General features: G+C 43.7%; 1 protein-coding gene across 3 annotated transcripts in view; it reads left to right on the forward strand.

The window, feature by feature from the left end:
* LOC138952305 (papilin-like) overlaps positions 1–20,000 on the forward strand; it is a 293,828-nt gene that overhangs the window by 182,563 nt on the left and 91,265 nt on the right. For all 3 annotated transcript variants that reach the window (XM_070323939.1, XM_070323942.1, XM_070323941.1), the window contains one exon: positions 780–947. In XM_070323939.1, the coding sequence (XP_070180040.1) occupies positions 780–947 (168 nt within the window). The remainder of the gene's footprint in view (positions 1–779; positions 948–20,000) is intronic.

The following is a 20,000-nucleotide window of genomic DNA, read 5'->3' on the forward strand; positions in this document are numbered from 1 at the left end:
GTTGGATGCTTCGGATGTGTTTGATAAAGTTTCCGGGTCTTTTTCTTGGTGTTTGTTTTGCAGTATTTCGCGAGATGAGATAGTTGTGGTTGTTATTTTCAAGATGGGGATTTTATGAGCGGACATTTTACTGCGAGAGAATCAAGTATTTTTTAACGAAAATAATTCGTGTGTTTGCCATACGCACAATTGCGTGTTTGTGCCATTAAGACAATTGTGAGTTCAAGTTGTGCCATGCGGAAAACTTCGTGTTTGTGCCATACACAAAACAACAGCGTGGCCAGGGTAAGCGGACGGAATACTTACTGCTACCCTGCTTAAGAAACCGTGGACAGAAAACAAAGCCGCAAACCGTTGCACATTTTGCACGTGTAATTCACATCCTGACCACAAAAACACACACCAAGCAAACACAAAAAACAAAGAAGCAAAATAATCGAAAAACAAAAAACAAAATCAAACACACAAAAAGTGTAATTGAAACCAGTGAATAATGGCAGCATTAGTACCCTTGACCCTCTCCCTGTCGCTGTGTAAACTGCCCGCGGATGCCGGTCAGTGCGCCAGTTGGTCAAAACGATACTACTTCGACCATCGGCAAGGCCACTGTCGCTCCTTTTACTACAGCGGTTGCGAGGGCAACGCGAACCGGTTCCGAACCATGGCCGACTGTAGTCGCACGTGCTACGCCGTTAAGGAGGACGGTCACAAGGAGACGACGACCTTCACCATGGGATGGAAGGAGAAGTATTATGCCCGCTTCTTGCATGTGCGTGCAGACGAGTGCCTGCTGGAGCCGGAGCGAGGCCGGTGCGCGGACTTCAAGATCTGGTGGCACTACAACCCCCAGGACCGGGAGTGCCAGAGGTTCTGGTACGGCGGTTGCCAGGGCAACCAGAATCGCTACAAGGACGAGAAGGAGTGCAAGGCCAAGTGTCTTCCTGGAGGTCAGTGTCTATGGAGTTTTTGTTTGGTGTGCTCAGTTTTATGAGGAACCAATCTCCTTGCACCTCAGGAATGAGAAGAGAGGATGAAAGTCGCGTGTTGATGTCAATGCTTGTAATTCTCTGAGGTTCCAGGAGACTGGTTCTGCATGACTCTCACTTAGGTTCCAGGAGACTGGTTCTGCATGACTCTCACTTAGGTTCCAGGAGACTGGTTCTGTATGACTCTCACTTAGGTTCCAGGAGACTGGTTCTGTATGACTCTCACTTAGGTTCCAGGAGACTGGTTCTGCATGACTCTCACTTAGGTTCTAGGAGACTGGTTCTGCATGACTCTCACTTAGGTTCTAGGAGACTGGTTCTGCATGACTCTCACTTAGGTTCTAGGAGACTGGTTCTGCATGACTCTCACTCAGGTTCCAGGAGACTGGTTCTGCATGACTCTCACTTAGGTTCCAGGAGACTGGTTCTGCATGACTCTCACTTAGGTTCCAGGAGACTGGTTCTGCATGACTCTCACTTAGGTTCCAGGAGACTGGTTCTGCATGACTCTCACTTCTGCTTTTGCACATGTCGTACGCATTCAAAACGATTACTTCCCTTTGTTTCTCGTATCTTAGAAAAGCGTTCTGCCTCATTTGTTAAATATTATGTGCTCAATTTTGGCAGAGAAGTTTAGAATTAGAAGACTAACAAAACATGTCTGTCGCGATTGTAGGAAATTTAACGTGTTCCAAGGACGCTCACCATGTGCAACTTGTTAGCATGAAAGTGAGCTGCTGCTGCTGAAATTCACTGTTTGTTTGATTATGGAGTTGATTGGTTGCTTAATGATACATTGTCTGCCTGGTTGGTTGATGGCTCCTTGCTTGTATTTCTGATTCCAAGGACATTTTGAGATGTATATAAAGATGAATGTCAGGATTTGCTTTCGTTTCGCTCCCTGTGGCTGATTTATTTGTTGAACGTTGAGCCTGACATGCTTTTGTCTCACTTCCAAAATGTGTGGATATTTGAGTCACAATGTGAGCTTACACTCCGCAACTGTTAGGCTACCACATCACCATTCAGAACCTTGTCTGATGAAGTATTGTACCAACCACAATGACCATTGTGTATACTCTGCTGGCTTCAGCAGTGATGCCATCTAGCCGAAATGTGTCAGTAAAGTTAGTCTGACACAAGCTAGTAACATTTTCTTTTCGACAAACAAGCCTTGGCATAATTACTGACAGACTCCGCAGAGGAAGGGACTGAGTGGCCAACAAGCAGGTGCAGAAAAAACCCACCAACGATCGAAACCAGGACCGATGAAAATTGATGACTTGCACGCTGTTAATGACTATTAATTTACCAAGGGGATATGAAAAACAAGTATGTCAAATGCAAATCCATGGACAGAGTGTACTTTGGATAAAACGTAAATGGTCAAATAAAACCACAAAAGGCACCCAGATGCCTTGAAGAAAAGTTTGCACAGGTATCACACGACGTTGCAGAGTACCGAATAGGCCTAAGTGTTAGAGGGTATCACACGACGTTGCAGAGTACCGAATAGGCCTAAGTGTTAGAGGGAATCACACGACGTTGCAGAGTACCGAATAGGCCTAAGTGTTAGAGGGTATCACACGACGTTGCAGAGTACCGAATAGGCCTAAGTGTTAGAGGGGATCACACGACGTTGCAGAGTACCGAATAGGCCTAAGTGTTAGAGGGTATCACACGACGTTGCAGAGTACCGAATAGGCCTAAGTGTTAGAGGGTATCACACGACGTTGCAGAGTACCGAATAGGCCTAAGTGTTAGAGGGTATCACACGACGTTGCAGAGTACCGAATAGGCCTAAGTGTTAGAGGGTATCACACGACGTTGCAGAGTACCGAATAGGCCTAAGTGTTAGAGGGTATCACACGACGTTACAGAATACCGAATAGGCCTACGTGTTAGAGGGTATCACACGACGTTGCAGAGTACCGAATAGGCCTAAGTGTTAGAGGGTATCACACGACGTTGCAGAGTACCGAATAGGCCTAAGTGTTAGAGGGTATCACACGACGTTGCAGAGTACCAAATAGGCCTAAGTGTTAGAGAAAGAAACAACAGACTTCATGTTACTAAAAGTCCTAACCTTTCAAGATACAGCCAACTTTCAGACTAACAGCGGCTTTTTTGATGGCACCGTCAGATGTTAAATGGTTAGATAACAGACTTAATCATTATCATTGATCGAGAACAGTTCTTTCATTTCCCTGTGCAGGCACCTTAACGTTCAATGCACTTGAAGAAAAGATTACAAGGTGTGAGCCGAAATACTCGCCGCTAGATTGTTAGATTGCCTGCAGTTTTATCTGATCTCTTTAAATCTTATCACCGTTCTCTCTGGAGTCTTTATTTTTTCTTTGATGTTTGATTGCGAGACAACTTTCATGAGAAAAATACTCGTTTGTTTTTTTTGGCCTACTTTAAAGCGTCAGTAACACTTTAATGTGAGTTGTTTCCTTGCAAGAATTTTCCATGAAATTAAAAAAGAAAGAGAAACTCACCAAGATAAGTTCATGAATATAATGTTTAAATAATCATTAAAAAAATAAACAAAAACAATATCGTTCTCGGGCAACTCGAAAAGGCGCATCTTCTGGATTCGGTTTCTCAAAAACACGCTGAGATAAACACGGTTTATTGTAGATATACCTCTTTGTTTGCTGAACGAGCAAACATCATTTCCTTTGTAGAACATTACTGATCGCTTTTGAACCGTTTTTGCCGTGCAGAGTGTTTAGAGGTCTGCGAAGCGCATGTCTGTTCTGCTCTCGTGAAAGCGTGGATGTCATTCCGAGGCCAACCGGGGTCATGGGATTGTTTAGCGCAGAGTTTGAAGGCAATTAAAGATACACTCACTCTGGTCTAAATGATCAAGTACACAGCCACAGATCTTTCCACGCTTTTACATGGGAAAAAAGCATCCTCCTGCTAGTGATTATCCCACATCTATAAAGCTGGATTTTGTGTGTGTGCAAAGTATAGGACATGGAAAAAACGTCCTCCCGCCAGGGAACTGATATAGACAAAACTAAAGCCTGTCAGGTTTTTTTTGTAGCAGACATGGAAAAAGCATCCTCCCGTTTGGAAATGAACACAAAATATAGAGCCATTAAGTTTTGTTTTTGTTTTTGAATTTTTGTTAGCAGAGTATAGGATATGGGGAAAAGAATCCGCCCGCTAGGAAATATACACACTATCTAGTAGAGCCTTTAAGCTTTTTGAGCAGAGCGTAAGACATTTTTTGATGAACTTCTTTTCTTGGCCAGATTGACATAGGTTTCAATTACAAAATAGATTTAGAAAAAAACCCGCCCCACCCTGCACAGACAGCGGCCAGGCTTTAGAATTGTGCTATGTGTCCAAGTGGACCGCGGCTCTTATCCCGTGTCAAAGCCTGGATCGCATTATTGGCTTTTACAACATCTTGCATGGTGGAACCTCCATTTTGTTTGTTTGTTTGTTCGTTCATGGGCTGAAACTCCCACGGCTTTTACGTGTATGACCGTTTTTACCCCGCCATTTAGGCAGCCATACGCCGCTTTCGGAGGAAGCATGCTGGGTATTTTCGTGTTTCTATAACCCACCGAACTCTGACATGGATTACAGGATCTTTTTCGTGCGCACTTGGTCTTGTGCTTGCGTGTACACACGGGGGTGTTCGGACACCGAGGAGAGTCTGCACACAAAGTTGACTCTGAGAAATCTCTCGCCGAACGTGGGGACGAACTCACGCTGACAGCGGCCAACTGGATACAAATCCAGCGCGCTACCGACTGAGCTACATCCCCGCCCCGAACCGCCATTTTAAAACGGCTTCCTTTTAAGGCCTCGTTTTCTAAGATTTCCATAGAGTATGTCGATGTACCCCCAGTTTGAGACTCTCCTCACTGTCTCACAGGGACGGATATATCCGTACCCTCTCATATGGCTCTATCTGACCAGGTACGGATATATCCGCTCAGATTGTTAGCTTTAGTCGCTTCCTGTAACGTCCATCTGACGCCTGCATTCCAGCGTGTTGATACACAGTTTCTACACAGTTACTCAGTCCAATTCTGAGTGACCTGCTGAAGCACTGCTGGTCTTGGCTAAACAAAAAATTGGTCAACATAGGTGGGGTAGAAAGTGTTAAGGCCTCATTTTGTGAGATGTTGATAGAGTCAGTGTGTGGATGTACCCCCATTTTGAGACTTCCCCTCTTTTCAGACATACTTTTATTAGATTTGTCGATGTCTTAACAGTGTTTTTGTTTTTTTATTGAACATGAAAAGAAGATATCTTTAAAGAACAGTTCTTAAGAAAAATACTTGGTGTTTAGGGTGCGAGTTGTGGAAGTAAGACAAGTGGAGAAACAGGAGTGATAGCTTAGACAGACACCGACTTTGCTGAGTTGCCTGCCTGTGCGCTAACTGACGAGAGATGTAGGACATTATTGTCCTGGAATTGGTTCACTTCCAGGGTCACACCCGGCTTTATGAGACCGTCGCCGCACTTGCGGTGAACGTCAACAAACAAGTGTTCGTGTTGTGACGTTTTGCCTCACTTTTGATGACGTTTTATGCCAAAATATGGGAGTTTTTTTTATGTTTTGTTTGTATGCGTACATTAATTTCTGTTTAGAGCACATGTTTAGAAACAGGGGTAGACGCTTGAGGTAAGAAATCCGCGCATGTTTGTTTGCATTCAGCAGTGCACAAGGTTGAAGAATCGAGATTTGTGTGAGTCTGCTGCCTCAGCCAAAACCTGACTCACAGAACATAGGAATCGTATAACTGAATCTCTATCTCTTTGTATGTCTGTCTGTCCCTGTCTGTCTGTCCCTGTCTGTCTGTCTGTCTGTCTGTCTGTCTGTCTGTCCGTTTCTCCTCCCTTTCTTTTTGTGTCTCTCTATCACGAAGACGCTCGCTCTATCTCTACCCCACCCTTCCCTCCGCAGTTTGTGTGTGCTTAGTTTCTGTTATAGTAAACCTTAGAGGTTTTCATCATTATGAAATCAATTTGTTTTACACCATAACAAATGTCGCTTCTGTTTTTGTTGTTGTTGTTGTCATAACCTCGTAATGACATCGTACACCTTCAGATATGAAGTTCATGATTTTGTTTCACATCGTCACGCTCAATTCTTAAGCAACATCCCCCTCTCTCCGCCCCCCCCCCCCCATCTGGATCCCTCTTCTCCATTCCCACTCTACCGTCAACCGTTTTATTCTTCTATTTTCTTTTTATTTTTTAAATGGAGGGAAGTGTTGGGTTGTGGGCCACGGGGTCAGCCGAGGAGAGGCAGAAGGAGGTGTTTATTTTGACAAGTTGTCAACTTTTTAATTCCCTTGACAAATTAAACTTAATCTTACTGCAACATCCATCAAAATACTTGAATAATGAGCTTTAAAAATTTTTTTTAACCTGTTTTATTTTTGCACGTCTTGTCTGACAGTTTGTATCCAGTGATATGTGAAAAAAGACATGTTTTGTTCATACCGGTTGCTCGAAGAAGTATTTGTTTTGTTCAGTTCCTCGCTTCAGGTTTGTAAAAAAAAAAAAAAGGGGGAAAAAATAAAAAAGAAAGACATTTTTATTTTTACGATGTACGCGAAGAAACCATTATTTGAAATGCATGCTGGCAATTATGACAGTTCTTCCCAACTGAGCTAGACGGTAAATGTTTTTTACGCCCTCACGGTTACACCATTAAGGGCATGTTGAGAGTTCTGGTATTTATTGCATCATCACGGTTTTACCTCTGAATGTGTTGGGACTTTGCAAAGATTAGCGCTTGTTCTTGGAACGAAGTTACATAATTATGCGTTTTGTGATGGTCAAATTGGATTTGGATTAGTCGGTGCATTAACCAATGACGCAATCATTATTGTCGTGGATTTGGGGATTTGAGCTGAGTCGTATTTCCTAAATCGTTTTGTTATTGCATTGAGGTGTTAATTGTGACAATGTGACCTATTGTTCTAGAAAGTAATGATCCTTGTAGTTTGTAATTACATACTCGCCGAACGTCAGATTTCATAACTTGTTAAGCAACTGAATGCTGTTTATGTAATGCAAGAGGTTAGGCGTATTCGCTCTCAGCTGAAAATGCGCTGAACGTTACTCCGCTAAGTTGCTTTGTTGTAATGGCTTTGGTTTTCATGTTTTGGAACTCCGTGTGCGTGCGCGGAATGTTCCTTTCTCTTCGCTTAGTTGATTTGCTTGAATGATTTTATTTTAGAACGCCGAGTGTGTGTGTGTGTGTGTGTGTGTGTGTGTGTGTGTGTGTGTGTGTGTGTGTGTGTGTGTGTGTGTGTGCGTGCGTGCACGCGCGTGTGAATGTGTGTGTGCGTCCGTCCGCATGCAGGAGGATGCCATGTCCATGGGTCTCTCTTTCTCCCCTTTCCTTCCCCTCGATTCTTATTCCTCCTCCAACCCCACTCACAAACACGATCACTATGCCAAGCTCAGTTCAAGATCCAACCCCACTCACAAACACGATCACTATGCCAAGCTCAGTCCAAGATCCAATCCCACTCACAAACACGATAACTATGCCAAGCTCAGTCCCAGATCCAACCCCACTCACAAACACGATAACTATGCCAAGCTCAGTCCAAGATCCAACCCCACTCACACACACGATAACTATGCCAAGACAAGTATAAGATCCAACCCCACTCACAAACACGATAACTATGCCAAGCTCAGTCCCAGATCCAACCCCACTCACAAACACGATAACTATGCCAAGCTCAGTCCAAGATCCAACCCCACTCACAAACACGATAACTATGCCAAGCTCAGTCTAAGATCCAACCCCACTCACACACACGATAACTATGCCAAGCTCAGTCTAAGATCCAACCCCACTCACACACAGGATAACTATGCCAAGCTCAGTCTAAGATCCAACCCCACTCACAAACACGATAACTATACCAAGCTCAGTCCAAGATCCAACCCCACTCACAAACACGATAACTATGCCAAGCTCAGTCTAAGATCCAACCCCACTCACAAACGAGATAACTATGCCAAGTTCAGTCTAAGATTTAACCCACTCACAAACACGATAACTATGCCAAGACAAGTCTAAGGTCCAACCCCACTCACAATCACGATAACTATGCCAAGACAAGTCTAAGGTCCAACCCCACACACAAACACGATAACTATGCCAAGACAAATCTAAGATCTAACCTCACTCACACACAATAACTATGCCAAGCTCAGTTTAAGATCCAACCCACATATCTAAAAATACTTTTAGATCATTGGATCTAACCCCACTCACACACACGATCACTATTGCAAGTAAGTCTGAGATCGAACCACAGGCGGAAGGTATCGTCCACTGGACGACTACTATCACAGAAAGACTACAAGGTACGTCACTCACCTTCGAGTCTTCTGTGTTCTTGGAGTCGCTTCCTGGGGAAAAATATTGTTCAAGACGGTTTGCCTCTTCCTACAGTCTGTGTAAGGTCAAATAAATACAGTTGAATGATTGTTTGAACTATATGCACCTTTAGTTTTCAGCTTCCGTTCGCTGCAGGTTGTTTTTAACCATCATTTGGACGAATCTTCGTTTGCGAGCCGCTTAGGGAGATTCAAGAGACAGCACGTTTCGTTTTGCAGCTCGTTTCGTTTGGTGAATGAGTCACCCCGCGAAACGGAACGTGAAACGAGACGGCATAGGCCACAGACAAGATTTAGATGTATTCACGTTTCGTTTCGGAATGAAGGAAGGGCGATAAATCTTCAAGTGAAATTATCACGTCTGTCCTCGATCAGAATGGGGAAAAAAAACCCTAGGAGGTGGTCCAGAATCGGGCATACTTTGATTATTTTCAGTCCAAATAAATCACACAGACTTTGTTTATACAAAATCACATACGAAGCCAGAATAAAAATTCGATGCGATGACCTACTTCTGCTTCGCCATTTGCTTTCTTCACCATGAAGTTGGATAAATGTACCAGGATCAGCACCCTTCAAAATATTTCAGTTCACAACAGTTGTCTACCTCCAATGAACACATTCTCAGCGCTGAAAGACTGTGAAAGGGTTGATGAATCTAGCAATGCATAAAATGGCCAACAAATAAAACTGTTAGTGTGCAAAAATACTCACAAAAGTTGACGAAATATTGTTCGTTTTTTGGGGGTGGAAAACGTGACTGCGTTTTGACGTTCCACGTTCCGTTTCAGTTGACCTTCACCTTTCCAGCGAGAGACTCCCGAAATGATGACGTTTACCACGACTTCAAAACGAAACGTCCCGACGTTTCGTTTATTAAATCTCCGTAATATCTACACGGCGTCTAATCATGCATCCGCACCGAATATGCATACCAGCGCTCATTGGTCTAAAACATATGTAAATATTGTGCGGCAAAGGGAAGCTACCCACGGGAGTTTTCCCTTTCGGTATTAGTGAAGAACCGTTTGCCACTTCATTCAAAATGAGGAAAACGTTTCAGTCGACCAATGAAAATAATTATCGAATATCCTGTTATTAACCAATGAGCGCTGGTATGCATATTCGGTGCGGATGCATAATTAGACGCCGTGTGGATATTAGCGGCTCGCAAACGAAGATTCGTCCAAATGATGGTTAAAAACAACCTGCAGCGAACGGAAGCTGAAAACTAAAGGTGCATATAGTTCAAACAATCATTCCACTGTATTTATTTGACCTTACACAGACTGTAGGAAGAGGCAAACCGTCTTGAACAATATTTTTCCCCAGGAAGCGACTCCAAGAACACAGAAGACTCGAAGGTGAGTGACGTACCTTGTAGTCTTTCTGTGATAGTAGTCGTCCAGTGGACGATACCTTCCGCCTGTAATCGAACACGACAAAACCACATGCCACGCTTCGTCATAAACTCGCCTTGCGAACCAAACTCAAAGTCACAATTTACGTGTTTACCGTGCTTAATCCGGGTGGGTTATGACATCCAAGGCATACTTCAGATATAGTATATAGCCCCAAACCCGATTCTCGCTCATAACCAGACGACAGGGGGGGAGGGGTGGGGGGGGGGGGGGGGGTATGAAATCAGATTCGCAGTCAAACTTGCATAAGCAGACGACCGTATAAACAGTGTAATTCTGACTGGCCGTCACACAAAATGCTGCAGCGATAAGGTTGAGGGTGAGTGGGAAGGGAGGGAGGGGGGGGGGGGGGTTAAATTAACCGCGTCGGACCAGATGTGGGATCTGATCAGGTCACATCGTGTGTGTGTGCGAGTGCGTGCGTCCGTGTGGGCCTGCGTGCGAGCGTGCGTGTGTGCGTGCGTGCGTGCGTGCGTGCGTGTTTGTGTGTGTGTGTTTATGTGTGTGTCAGAGTGTCTATAGCTTGCTGCAGTTGATTTATAAAAACGAAGGTGGACTTTGAATGTGACAAATCTCATAATTATCGGGGTAAAAATAGTCAAATTAATCTATAGATCTATCAACAGTCCGCCAAAGTTATGTCCTAGGTACACGACAGAAGGTTTTACGGAATGAATCGAATATCAAAGTCACAGTTATTGGTTTAAACACAATTTTATTCAAAATACATGACATGAAACAATTGACAAAAATGCAGCTAGGACACGAACTCAAGCAGATGCTTATTTGACGTGACCATAACAATGCTAAGTTACACAAGTTTTCATGATGGTGGACAACACAATTATTAACCAGAAGAACAAAATGTAGGAGGGGGGTATGGGGAACTTAATCAAAACAGGAGGATTTACAGAGAAAAAAAATAATAAAAAAGAAAAAAAAGGTGAGACTATGAATGAAGCGCGTGGGACGAGAACATCGATGCTGAGACATGCAATAAGTAAGTTCAGATAAATGTACATTTTCATGGAGAGGGTTAGGGGTTCGTTAGTTCGTTAGTTCGTTACGAATGTATGGAAGAAAACAACCACACACACACACACACACACACACACAAAAGAGAACAGCAAAACAAAAAGAAAAACTCAATGATAATGAATTATTACTTATGTTAAATATGTAATTGATGCAACAACACTGTTATTCGCTTTTCACCACTTATATGTATGTTACAGGCAATCCGTGAAGTTAGGAAATTCGCGTATTTCCTGATTCATTTAGGAAATTCATGTAATTCGTAAACAGCTCAGGAAATACATGAATTTCCTAAAATATTTAGGAAATTCACGTATTTCCTAAAATAAAACGCCAACAATTACATGGATTTCCTGATCTATAAATACACCCAAACGAAGGGCGCCGAATACTTGTGTAAAATACTTTTTTTCCCCGACACGTGAGACTTTTATTATGCACAAACTGTGAACTATTCACGAATTTCCTGAAAATAAGAGACGATTTGTACACGGACTATGAATTTGTTGTCAATCTGCCAGGAAGTTGAACAAGTGTTCACAAGTTAGTGAAATGTGTTGTGTTTACTTTTATTATGCTCGTTTTTTAATCCCAATGTGTTCATATGATCGAGAGTAGTATAATTTTGTGAATAAATGCATTTTTTTAAAACTGTTTCTCCGTGCCATGGAAGTCTCGCGTGTAAAAACAAATGCTGATTCAAGCAGATTTTATTGTGACTGAAACAAGATGGCGCAAGTTTACTTGATGATGATGATTCTTAAAATTTGTTTCCCACAGGAACTAGAGCCTATTAGGGACATGAGGTGTTTATGTGCTAAAAAGTTTACTTTGATTATGCTAATTGTTTTAGTCCAATATGTTTATATGATCGAGAGTAGTACAATTTTGTGAATAAGTGCATTTTTTCAACTGTTTCCCCGTTTTATTAAATAATAATTGAATAAATGTAGCAAAATGAAAGGGACTATTTCTCATTTCTTTACAATTTTCGTGCATCCTTTGGGTGTATTTATAGATTAGGAAATACATGTAATTGTTGGCGTTTTATTTTAGGAAATACGTGAATTTCCCAACTCTTTTAGGAAATTCATGTATTTCCTAAGCTGTTTAGGAAAAACATGTATTTCCTAAATGAATCAGAAAATACGCGAATTTCCTAACTTCGTGTACACTACATTGGGGTGTGCACGTTAAAGATCCCACGATTGACAAAAGGGTCTTTCCTGGAAAAATTGTATAGGCATAGATAAAAATGTCTACCAAAATACCCGTGTGGCTTGGAATAATAGGCCGTGAAAAGTAGGATATGCGCCGATATGGCTGCGATCTGCTGGCCGATGTGAATGCGTGATGTATTGTGTAAAAAAAATTCCATCTCACACGGCATAAATAAATCCCTGCGCCTTGAATATGTGCGCGATATAAATTGCATAACATTTTTTTTTTTAAATCCCTGCGCTTAGAACTGTACCCACGGAATACGCGCGATATAAGCCTCATATTGATTGATTGATTGACAGTATCAATATACTGCAACGGTTCTGGTTCTCTCAGTCTGCAAAGCCTGGGTCTACAATGCAAGATCTTCCTTGAATTTGGCACTCTAAACTTGAACATAAAAAAATACCAGATATGTTCTAGTTGGGTTTTTTAATCAGAAGAAGGTTGTAGGCGCTAGTGCTTTACTCGACTGGCCCATATCAGGTACAGCGGAATCCCCATTTTAAGACCTTTAAAAAAAAGAGAAAAAAGCAAGGTCTTAAAAAGGAGGGAGTCTTAAAATGGAGGGAGTCTTAAAATGGAGCTACATTTACAGAGCTTATGAACAGACAATCTGAAAAAGCAAGGTCTTAAAAAGGAGGGAGTCTTAACATGGGGGGGGGGGGGGGGGAGGTGTCTTGTCAGGGGGTTTCCTCTGTACATTATTCCAGGCCCCCGTGGGACTGGGGAACAGATGCTGTCTGTGTCAGTTCTGGGCTGATTGAACCTCAAGGTGGTATTGGCGCTGTGTGTTCCCTGCAGTTATTGAATTTCGATACACTTTTCATTCACAACACTTCAGACATGCGTCATGGAAAGTAAAACCGAAAGAGGAACAGCTTGTCACTATGACTGAAGGGTGCTTCATTCAGAAGAAGCAGCTATGAGGCTTACAAGGACGTTTTATATCGGTTATTGCACCGCCCAGACCCCCCCCCCCCCCAACCCATTGCTTGCACTACCCCCCCCCCCCCCCACCCCCCGCCACCACCATTACTCTCCCTTTCCGAATCAAAAACCACAAACGTTCTTGGCTAAAAGATCTTTCTTTCCGTACTTTTCCTTGACAATAAATGTGATTTTTCCAGAAATTACAAAATGGTTAGAACTTTTCTCCCTATAACTGCCGGGCTCTAACTTGTGAGAGATTGCACCCGAAATGCCCCCATTAGCTGCCAATCGTGTAGACTTCTTTGATTCTAAACACAAGTTGAGGGCTATTTCTGGACGTTGTTCTGAGAAAAATGTCAGCGCCGCTCAAAGGGAAAGGTTGGCTTCAAGATAGTTACTGTCTGTTTGAATCTCTCTTTTTCTCTACAGGGATTGTATATTTGTGTAATAACACTGTCAGGAAATTAAGTGCAGCTTTGCAAATCCTATTTTGATCTTTCTTGATAGACGTATGTCGGTTAAAATCTAACGCACGTTCTGATATTTTCCTCCCGGAACTATCTCCCAGCTCTCCCTGCGTGCTCTTTCATGAGAAATTGCGAAAGAACAAGAATTCTATAAAACAAAAAAGAGACAGCCTTTTTTCTATCTATGTCTGTCTTTCTGTCGCCCCCCCCCCCCCTACCCATCCCGACACATACATACAAACGCACGAACGCACAGACTCCCCACCCCCGCTGTCACTAACACACACGAACATACACACACACGAACATACACACACACGCTTACACACCTCCTCACGCAGATTTAGACCCCCCCCATACACATAACCCTCACGAATCCAACAACAACAAGGAATACCAATATTCCCTAACGCAGGTATTTCAGGTGTTTACAGATAACCACCACTTCACACCTTTTCTACCTGTCACTGATTCCCCAGTGCTTAATGACTGACGTGAACTCATTTCTGTTGAAAGGGTCATTGATAGCTAATTCAAAGGCCACACATACACACGGGGTTTGCAGGACACAACCCTCTGTGGTCAATGTTTGCTGACACATTGCAGAGAAAATGTAAGTTTTACGCCCTCACGGCAAAGCCATTAGGGGCATGTTACACGGGAAAACCCGGCTTTGTATGAAAATAAAAAATAAAAATGCGGGGGGATGTAGACAGCTGGCTGCCGGCTGCTAGAGGAGACCTGAAATGGGCTAGAGACCGGGTTGGGTCGTCTTGGGTCAGTGCTGAAATGGTTACTTTATTGGCTGTTGGCCGAACGGACACCCGGGCTTCATATTTTTGCATGCATGTATTCGTGTTTCCAAGGCCTGAGGCTTTCGCTGTGACCCTGGGATCTTTATCGTGCGCATGCGTGCACACGGGGGTGTTCGGACACCGAGGAGAGTCTGCACAAAGTTGACTCTGGGACACACATCCCGCGACGAACTTGGGGGTTGAACCCACGCTGATAGTAACAACCGGTTTTAAAGCCAGCGCCTCTACCGACTGGGCAAACAATTTGTTGGGGTCAAAAAGTTCCATGGAGGGCGGGGGGTATGGAGTAACACATAGTGTTTTGCTCAGAACATTCCCACCCAAGCAGAGCCGCGCTAGGGGTACGCATTACCGTGAAGCTGGCAGTCAGTGCTACCAAATGTCGTCTGTGTGGTGACTTAATGTGGGTCTATGTAAGCAGATGCCAGCGCAAGCAATCTGATGCAGAGTCAGGAGGCGGTTTGGTACAAGAGAACCGTAGAGGCCACAGCCTCGGCCGTCTAAGGGATCTGTGTGTCTGGAGGCACATTTGGTTTCTGAGGTTCAAGCGGAGCTGTTGCCTCTGCTCCCAAGTTCCCGTGTCTGGAGGCGTTTTTGGTATGGAAGCAAACCTGTAGGTTGGGGCCTCTGCCTTTCAGGATGCCAGGGCTACAAAATGTGTGTCTTGGGACACATTTAGCTGAAGATTCCAGAAGTGGATCTGTGCTGTGCTGGGCCTGCTGCAAGCACACTAGAACCAGCTCGCAACAGTTGAGGTGAACAGATTGGTGACCAAGACCATCATCGGTTTCTGTCCGAGTGATGGGTGTGGGCGGAGGAAGTCTCCCAGACTGAGGGCATTCTCCCTTCTGTAGCGGATGAGACTAGACATCTCTTCCTTGAGAGAGTCACAACCTTCAAACACGTGCGTGAGGTGTCCAGTCTTGCCACACTGACAGACTACCTTGTCCCAGTCGATGCGGCTGCTGACCGTGCGCAAGCGACGCAACAGGCTCATGGGTCTCGGGGGGAGTGGGTCGCGCGCTGGCTTTAGAGCCAGTACGTCGCTATCGGCGTGGGTTCGAATCCCATGTTCGGCGAGAGATTTATTTCTCAGAGTCAACTTTGAGAAGACTCTTCTCGGTGTTCAAACACCCCCTGTGCACGCATACGTTTGTTAAAGATCCCAAGCGCACAGTAAATGTGTCAGGGCTTGGAAAACACGAAAACACGCATGCCTCATCTCTCGTCTCTCATGTTAGTATTTCGATACTTTGACCAGACAATCCTAATATAATGCTGTTATATTAGTAACATTAATTATAATATTATGTGTCATGTTAGTATTTCGATACTTTGACCAGATAAAACCTAATATAATGCTGGCGTGTCGAAGAAGACACGTGTCGTAGGCTTGTCAAAATGTCACACTATGTCGTCATTGCCAATACATGTCCTGATATAGCACAACTTGTCTAAGAGGACGTTAAACTGAATTTGTTAGCCGTTCAGTCGATGCACAGAGCCGACTTTTCATGGGCAATACTGATGTATAAGTATACCAGTAGGTGGGGGGCTTCGTTATGCCTTGTCATCGATACCAACATTCAAGCGGTCGTTGGTCCTAACTTCAACTCGCTCGCAGTAAGCCCAAAATCCAGGCGTATTGGTCGTTGTTGGTACAGCAAATTTGATGTCAGGTCATCTTTCAGCCGTGAAGTATGGTCGAGTTTGAAGAACTGTTGTGAGACCCCTCGAGACCCTTCGCTCAATGCGCTAATCCCAACCAACACGAGTGCGTGTACAAATTTGTGTTTCGATCGTTTTCAAACGCCTTGTAGGACTAGATGTAAAGAGAGAATGTTTTGGGAGTTTGGGGTAGATGTGGTAGGGGGTGGGACAGAGCAGGGTGGGGTGGGGTGTGTGTGGGGGGGGGGGGGGGCGGACAGAGCGAGGGGGGGCAGGGGGAAGAAGGGGAAGGCAGTGAGGGAAGAGTGGGTTGAGACAAGTGTGTGTGTGTGTGTGTGTGTGTGTGTGTGAACGTGTGTGTGTGTGTGTGTGTGTGTGTGTGTGTGAGCTTGTTTGTGTGTGTGTGTGTGTGTGTGTGTGTGTGAGCTTGTGTGTGTGTGTGTGTGTGTGTGTTGGATGAGCGGAGGTGGAAAGAGAAAATTAAGCAACGTAAAGACAGGGGAGGGGACAGTGTCACAACGAACTTGTGACAATTAGCTGAATATTACAAAGGGTACAAGGAAGTCATTATGAAAGGTGTCTGTGCAGGTGATACGCTGAGTATGACTGTGCATATAATGGACTCCACATTTTAGCGAGTCACCTAGATTCGGTGTGGGTTTAGGACACATGCATAATTTAGCGAATGATAATGTTGACTTTGTCTTAATACTGAATCTTTGTTTTTTGTTTTTTTGAGTAATAGGCAATTTGTTTAATGCACAACTCCCATAGCTGTCCTTCTAGTTTGCACTTGTACAATCTTGATTACCGGTGTGGTGTGTTCTTCTTGGTTCATGGGCTTAGACTCCCACGTTCACTCATGTTTTTAGCACCAGTGGATTTTTTACGTGTATGACCGTTTTTACCCCGCCATTCAGGCAGCATACGCCGATTTCGGGGGAGGCATGCTGGGTATTTTCGTGTTTCTCAGTATAACCCACCGAACTCTGACATGGATTACAGGATCTTTTCCGTGCGCACTTTGTCTTGTGCTTGCGTGTACACACGAAGGGGGTTAAGTCACTAGCAGGTCTGCACATAAGTTGACCTGGGAGATCGGAAAAATCTCCACTTTTAACCCATCAGGCGGCAACGACCGGGATTCGAACTCACGACCTCCCGATTAGGAGGCCGATGTCTTACCACCACGCCACTGCGACCGTCGGTGTGGTTTCAATTCCGACATGTTTTCGACAAGTCCTTTTTGTGCCCATTTTAAGTTGCCTGTGCACCAAGCTCAAAGCTTATTATCAACCTTTGACCAATATAACAGTCATAGAAACAGGTTCCCCGGTTGGTTCCGTCACTATTGTGCTGAGACAGGTCAAAGCGATATCTGTCTGTATTGTGGAGGCGGCTATGTGAACAGATAGATACGTGTACGTGTCCCTATCTGTCGAGTGTCCTACCTCGATCATACCCTCTTTCCTCTCCCCCTAACCTAGTTTGCAGTCACTCTGCCAAAGGGGTCACGTTCGTAGACACTCGCTCTTTTGTCAAATCTCTGGAGTTCGTTAACACACGGACTATTGAAAGCTCGGTATTCCTATGCAATACAATTCGTTAACACACGGACTATTGAAATCTCGGTATTCCTATGCAATACAATTCGTTAACACACGGACTATTGAAAGCTCGGTATTCCTATGCAATACAACTCGTTAACACACGGACTATTGAAAGCTCGGTATTCCTATGCAATACAACTCGTTAACACACGGACTATTGAAAGCTCGGTATTCCTATGCAATACAACTCGTTAACACACGGACTATTGAAAGCTCGGTATTCCTATGCAATACCATTCGTTAAGACACGGACTATTGAAAGCTCGGTATTCCTATGCAATACAGTTCGTTAACACACGGACTATTGAAAGCTCGGTATTCCTATGCAATACAGTTCGTTAACACACGGACTATTGAAAGCTCGGTATTCCTATGCAATACAATTCGTTAACACACGGACTATTGAAAGCTCGGTATTCCTATGCAATACAACTCGTTAACACACGGACTATTGAAAGCTCGGTATTCCTATGCAATACAATTCGTTAACACACGGACTATTGAAAGCTCGGTATTCCTATGCAATACCATTCGTTAAGACACGGACTATTGAAAGCTCGGTATTCCTATGCAATACAGTTCGTTAACACACGGACTATTGAAAGCTCGGTATTCCTATGCAATACAGTTCGTTAACACACGGACTATTGAAAGCTCGGTATTCCTATGCAATACAACTCGTTAACACACGGACTATTGAAAGCTCGGTATTCCTATGCAATACAATTCGTTAACACACGGACTATTGAAAGCTCGGTATTCCTATGCAATACAGTTCGTTAACACACGGACTATTGAAAGCTTGGTATTCCTATGCAATACAATTCCAAAAACAGATAGACTGCTAACATTCCAAAATTCAGAATAAAAAAACCAAGGTTATTGGAACGTTCAATTATTGACAAAATCAATATCTGTCTGTATTGTAAATGTAACCTTTTTGTTTTGACAATTTTTAAACGTTCCAATGACCTACAATTCTTGTTTTTTGATTCCTATACAATCAAGTTATTTTGTCCTTCAGTAAGTGTACCACTGCAGACTTGACCAAACTAAAAAATTCACTTAAAAAAAAATTCCTGGATAGACATCAAGAATGGCCAATGTTTTAGTAGAGCGGTCCTTGCTTCGATTTAACAGAAATGACGCCCGAGAAGAAATCAAGACTTTTTAAACTTCTCTGACTGAGAGGAACCGACGGTAGGGCTGAGCCGGCGTTGTTGAGGTCTTTAACGCTGACCTACGTTTCTTTGCACGAACGCCCTAGCTGGTCGTTTTCTTTGCTCGGAAAACGATATTCTTTTGTGCAAGCGCTTTCAAGATGGTGAACGATATATCAGCCAGAGATACGATCGAGTTTGATTAAAGTGAGTAAATCTTTGATTCTTTCAGAGCAGAGTTGTTTAAGTAAGGAACTTTTCATCAGAACTTTCTGATAAAAGTGTATATGACTGACGTATGCAGTATCCAGTCTAGAGACCAAGTGTTAGTGTGTGGCATCAGCCCCAAGAGTCAGAGAAAAATGCCCCTCTTTCTTTTTGCTGCGATGCCCGCAGAATCACTCCGTGGTACGCAGACTGTATTGCTGAACTTTGACCACCTGTTCGTCGACAACACGAAACACGTAAACATTATTTTGAAGAATTCTACATGTGGCTAGGTGTGAGTCTCCCAGTGTCTTATTTGCTAGAGTTGTAAGGTAACCAAGGCTTATTAGTTTGATCTTCCTGATGGAAGTGTGCACGACTTTGACCCTATCAGAGTCTAGACATTTGGTTAATTCAGAATCGGATTGTAAGTAGGGTTGTAAGTAGAGTTGTAAGTCGAGTTGTAAGTAGAGTTGAAAGACAGGCGTGCTAAGTGGCCCGGTACGTGTTGTGGCGACACGCGGTGGCCGTGCCTTTGATGTTGCCGTTATCAGGTGTCGTCACACGTCACACCCTCTCTGTCCCGACACCCTGTCTGCACGCTGACCACTCGGCTTATTTCCCCTGTCTGTGAGGCGCTGGGAGAATCACACCTGTCCATACCTGTCTCCTCCAAATCTTTGATGAGATACACACGGTCAATATGTCACCACAGGTAGAATAGACAGCGTTGTCTCTGTGCCTCTGCTGCTCTTCTTCACCTGTCAATAACCCGAAGATGCATATATATATATATATAGCATAGTCTTGTATGTCTGATTCTTCCTCTCTAGCTTTCTGTATCTCATGTTTGTGTTACCTGTGTCGACCGTGTTTTACAATGTTAGATCGAGTGATGCTTCGTGGGCGTTTTCTTTTGAGTGTGGTCTATCTTTGGGTCTATATCGGTCTATCTGTCTGCCTACCTGTTAGTGTGCGCTGGCGTGCCGCAAACTTGCTGTTCTGCAAGAGATTCTATGGCATCTCAGCTTTCATCCAGCTATAGGTGCTTGATGTCTGAATTTGTTTAGAATCGA

This window comes from Littorina saxatilis, linkage group LG17, assembly GCF_037325665.1.
Source record: "Littorina saxatilis isolate snail1 linkage group LG17, US_GU_Lsax_2.0, whole genome shotgun sequence".
Lineage (NCBI taxonomy): Eukaryota > Metazoa > Mollusca > Gastropoda > Littorinimorpha > Littorinidae > Littorina > Littorina saxatilis.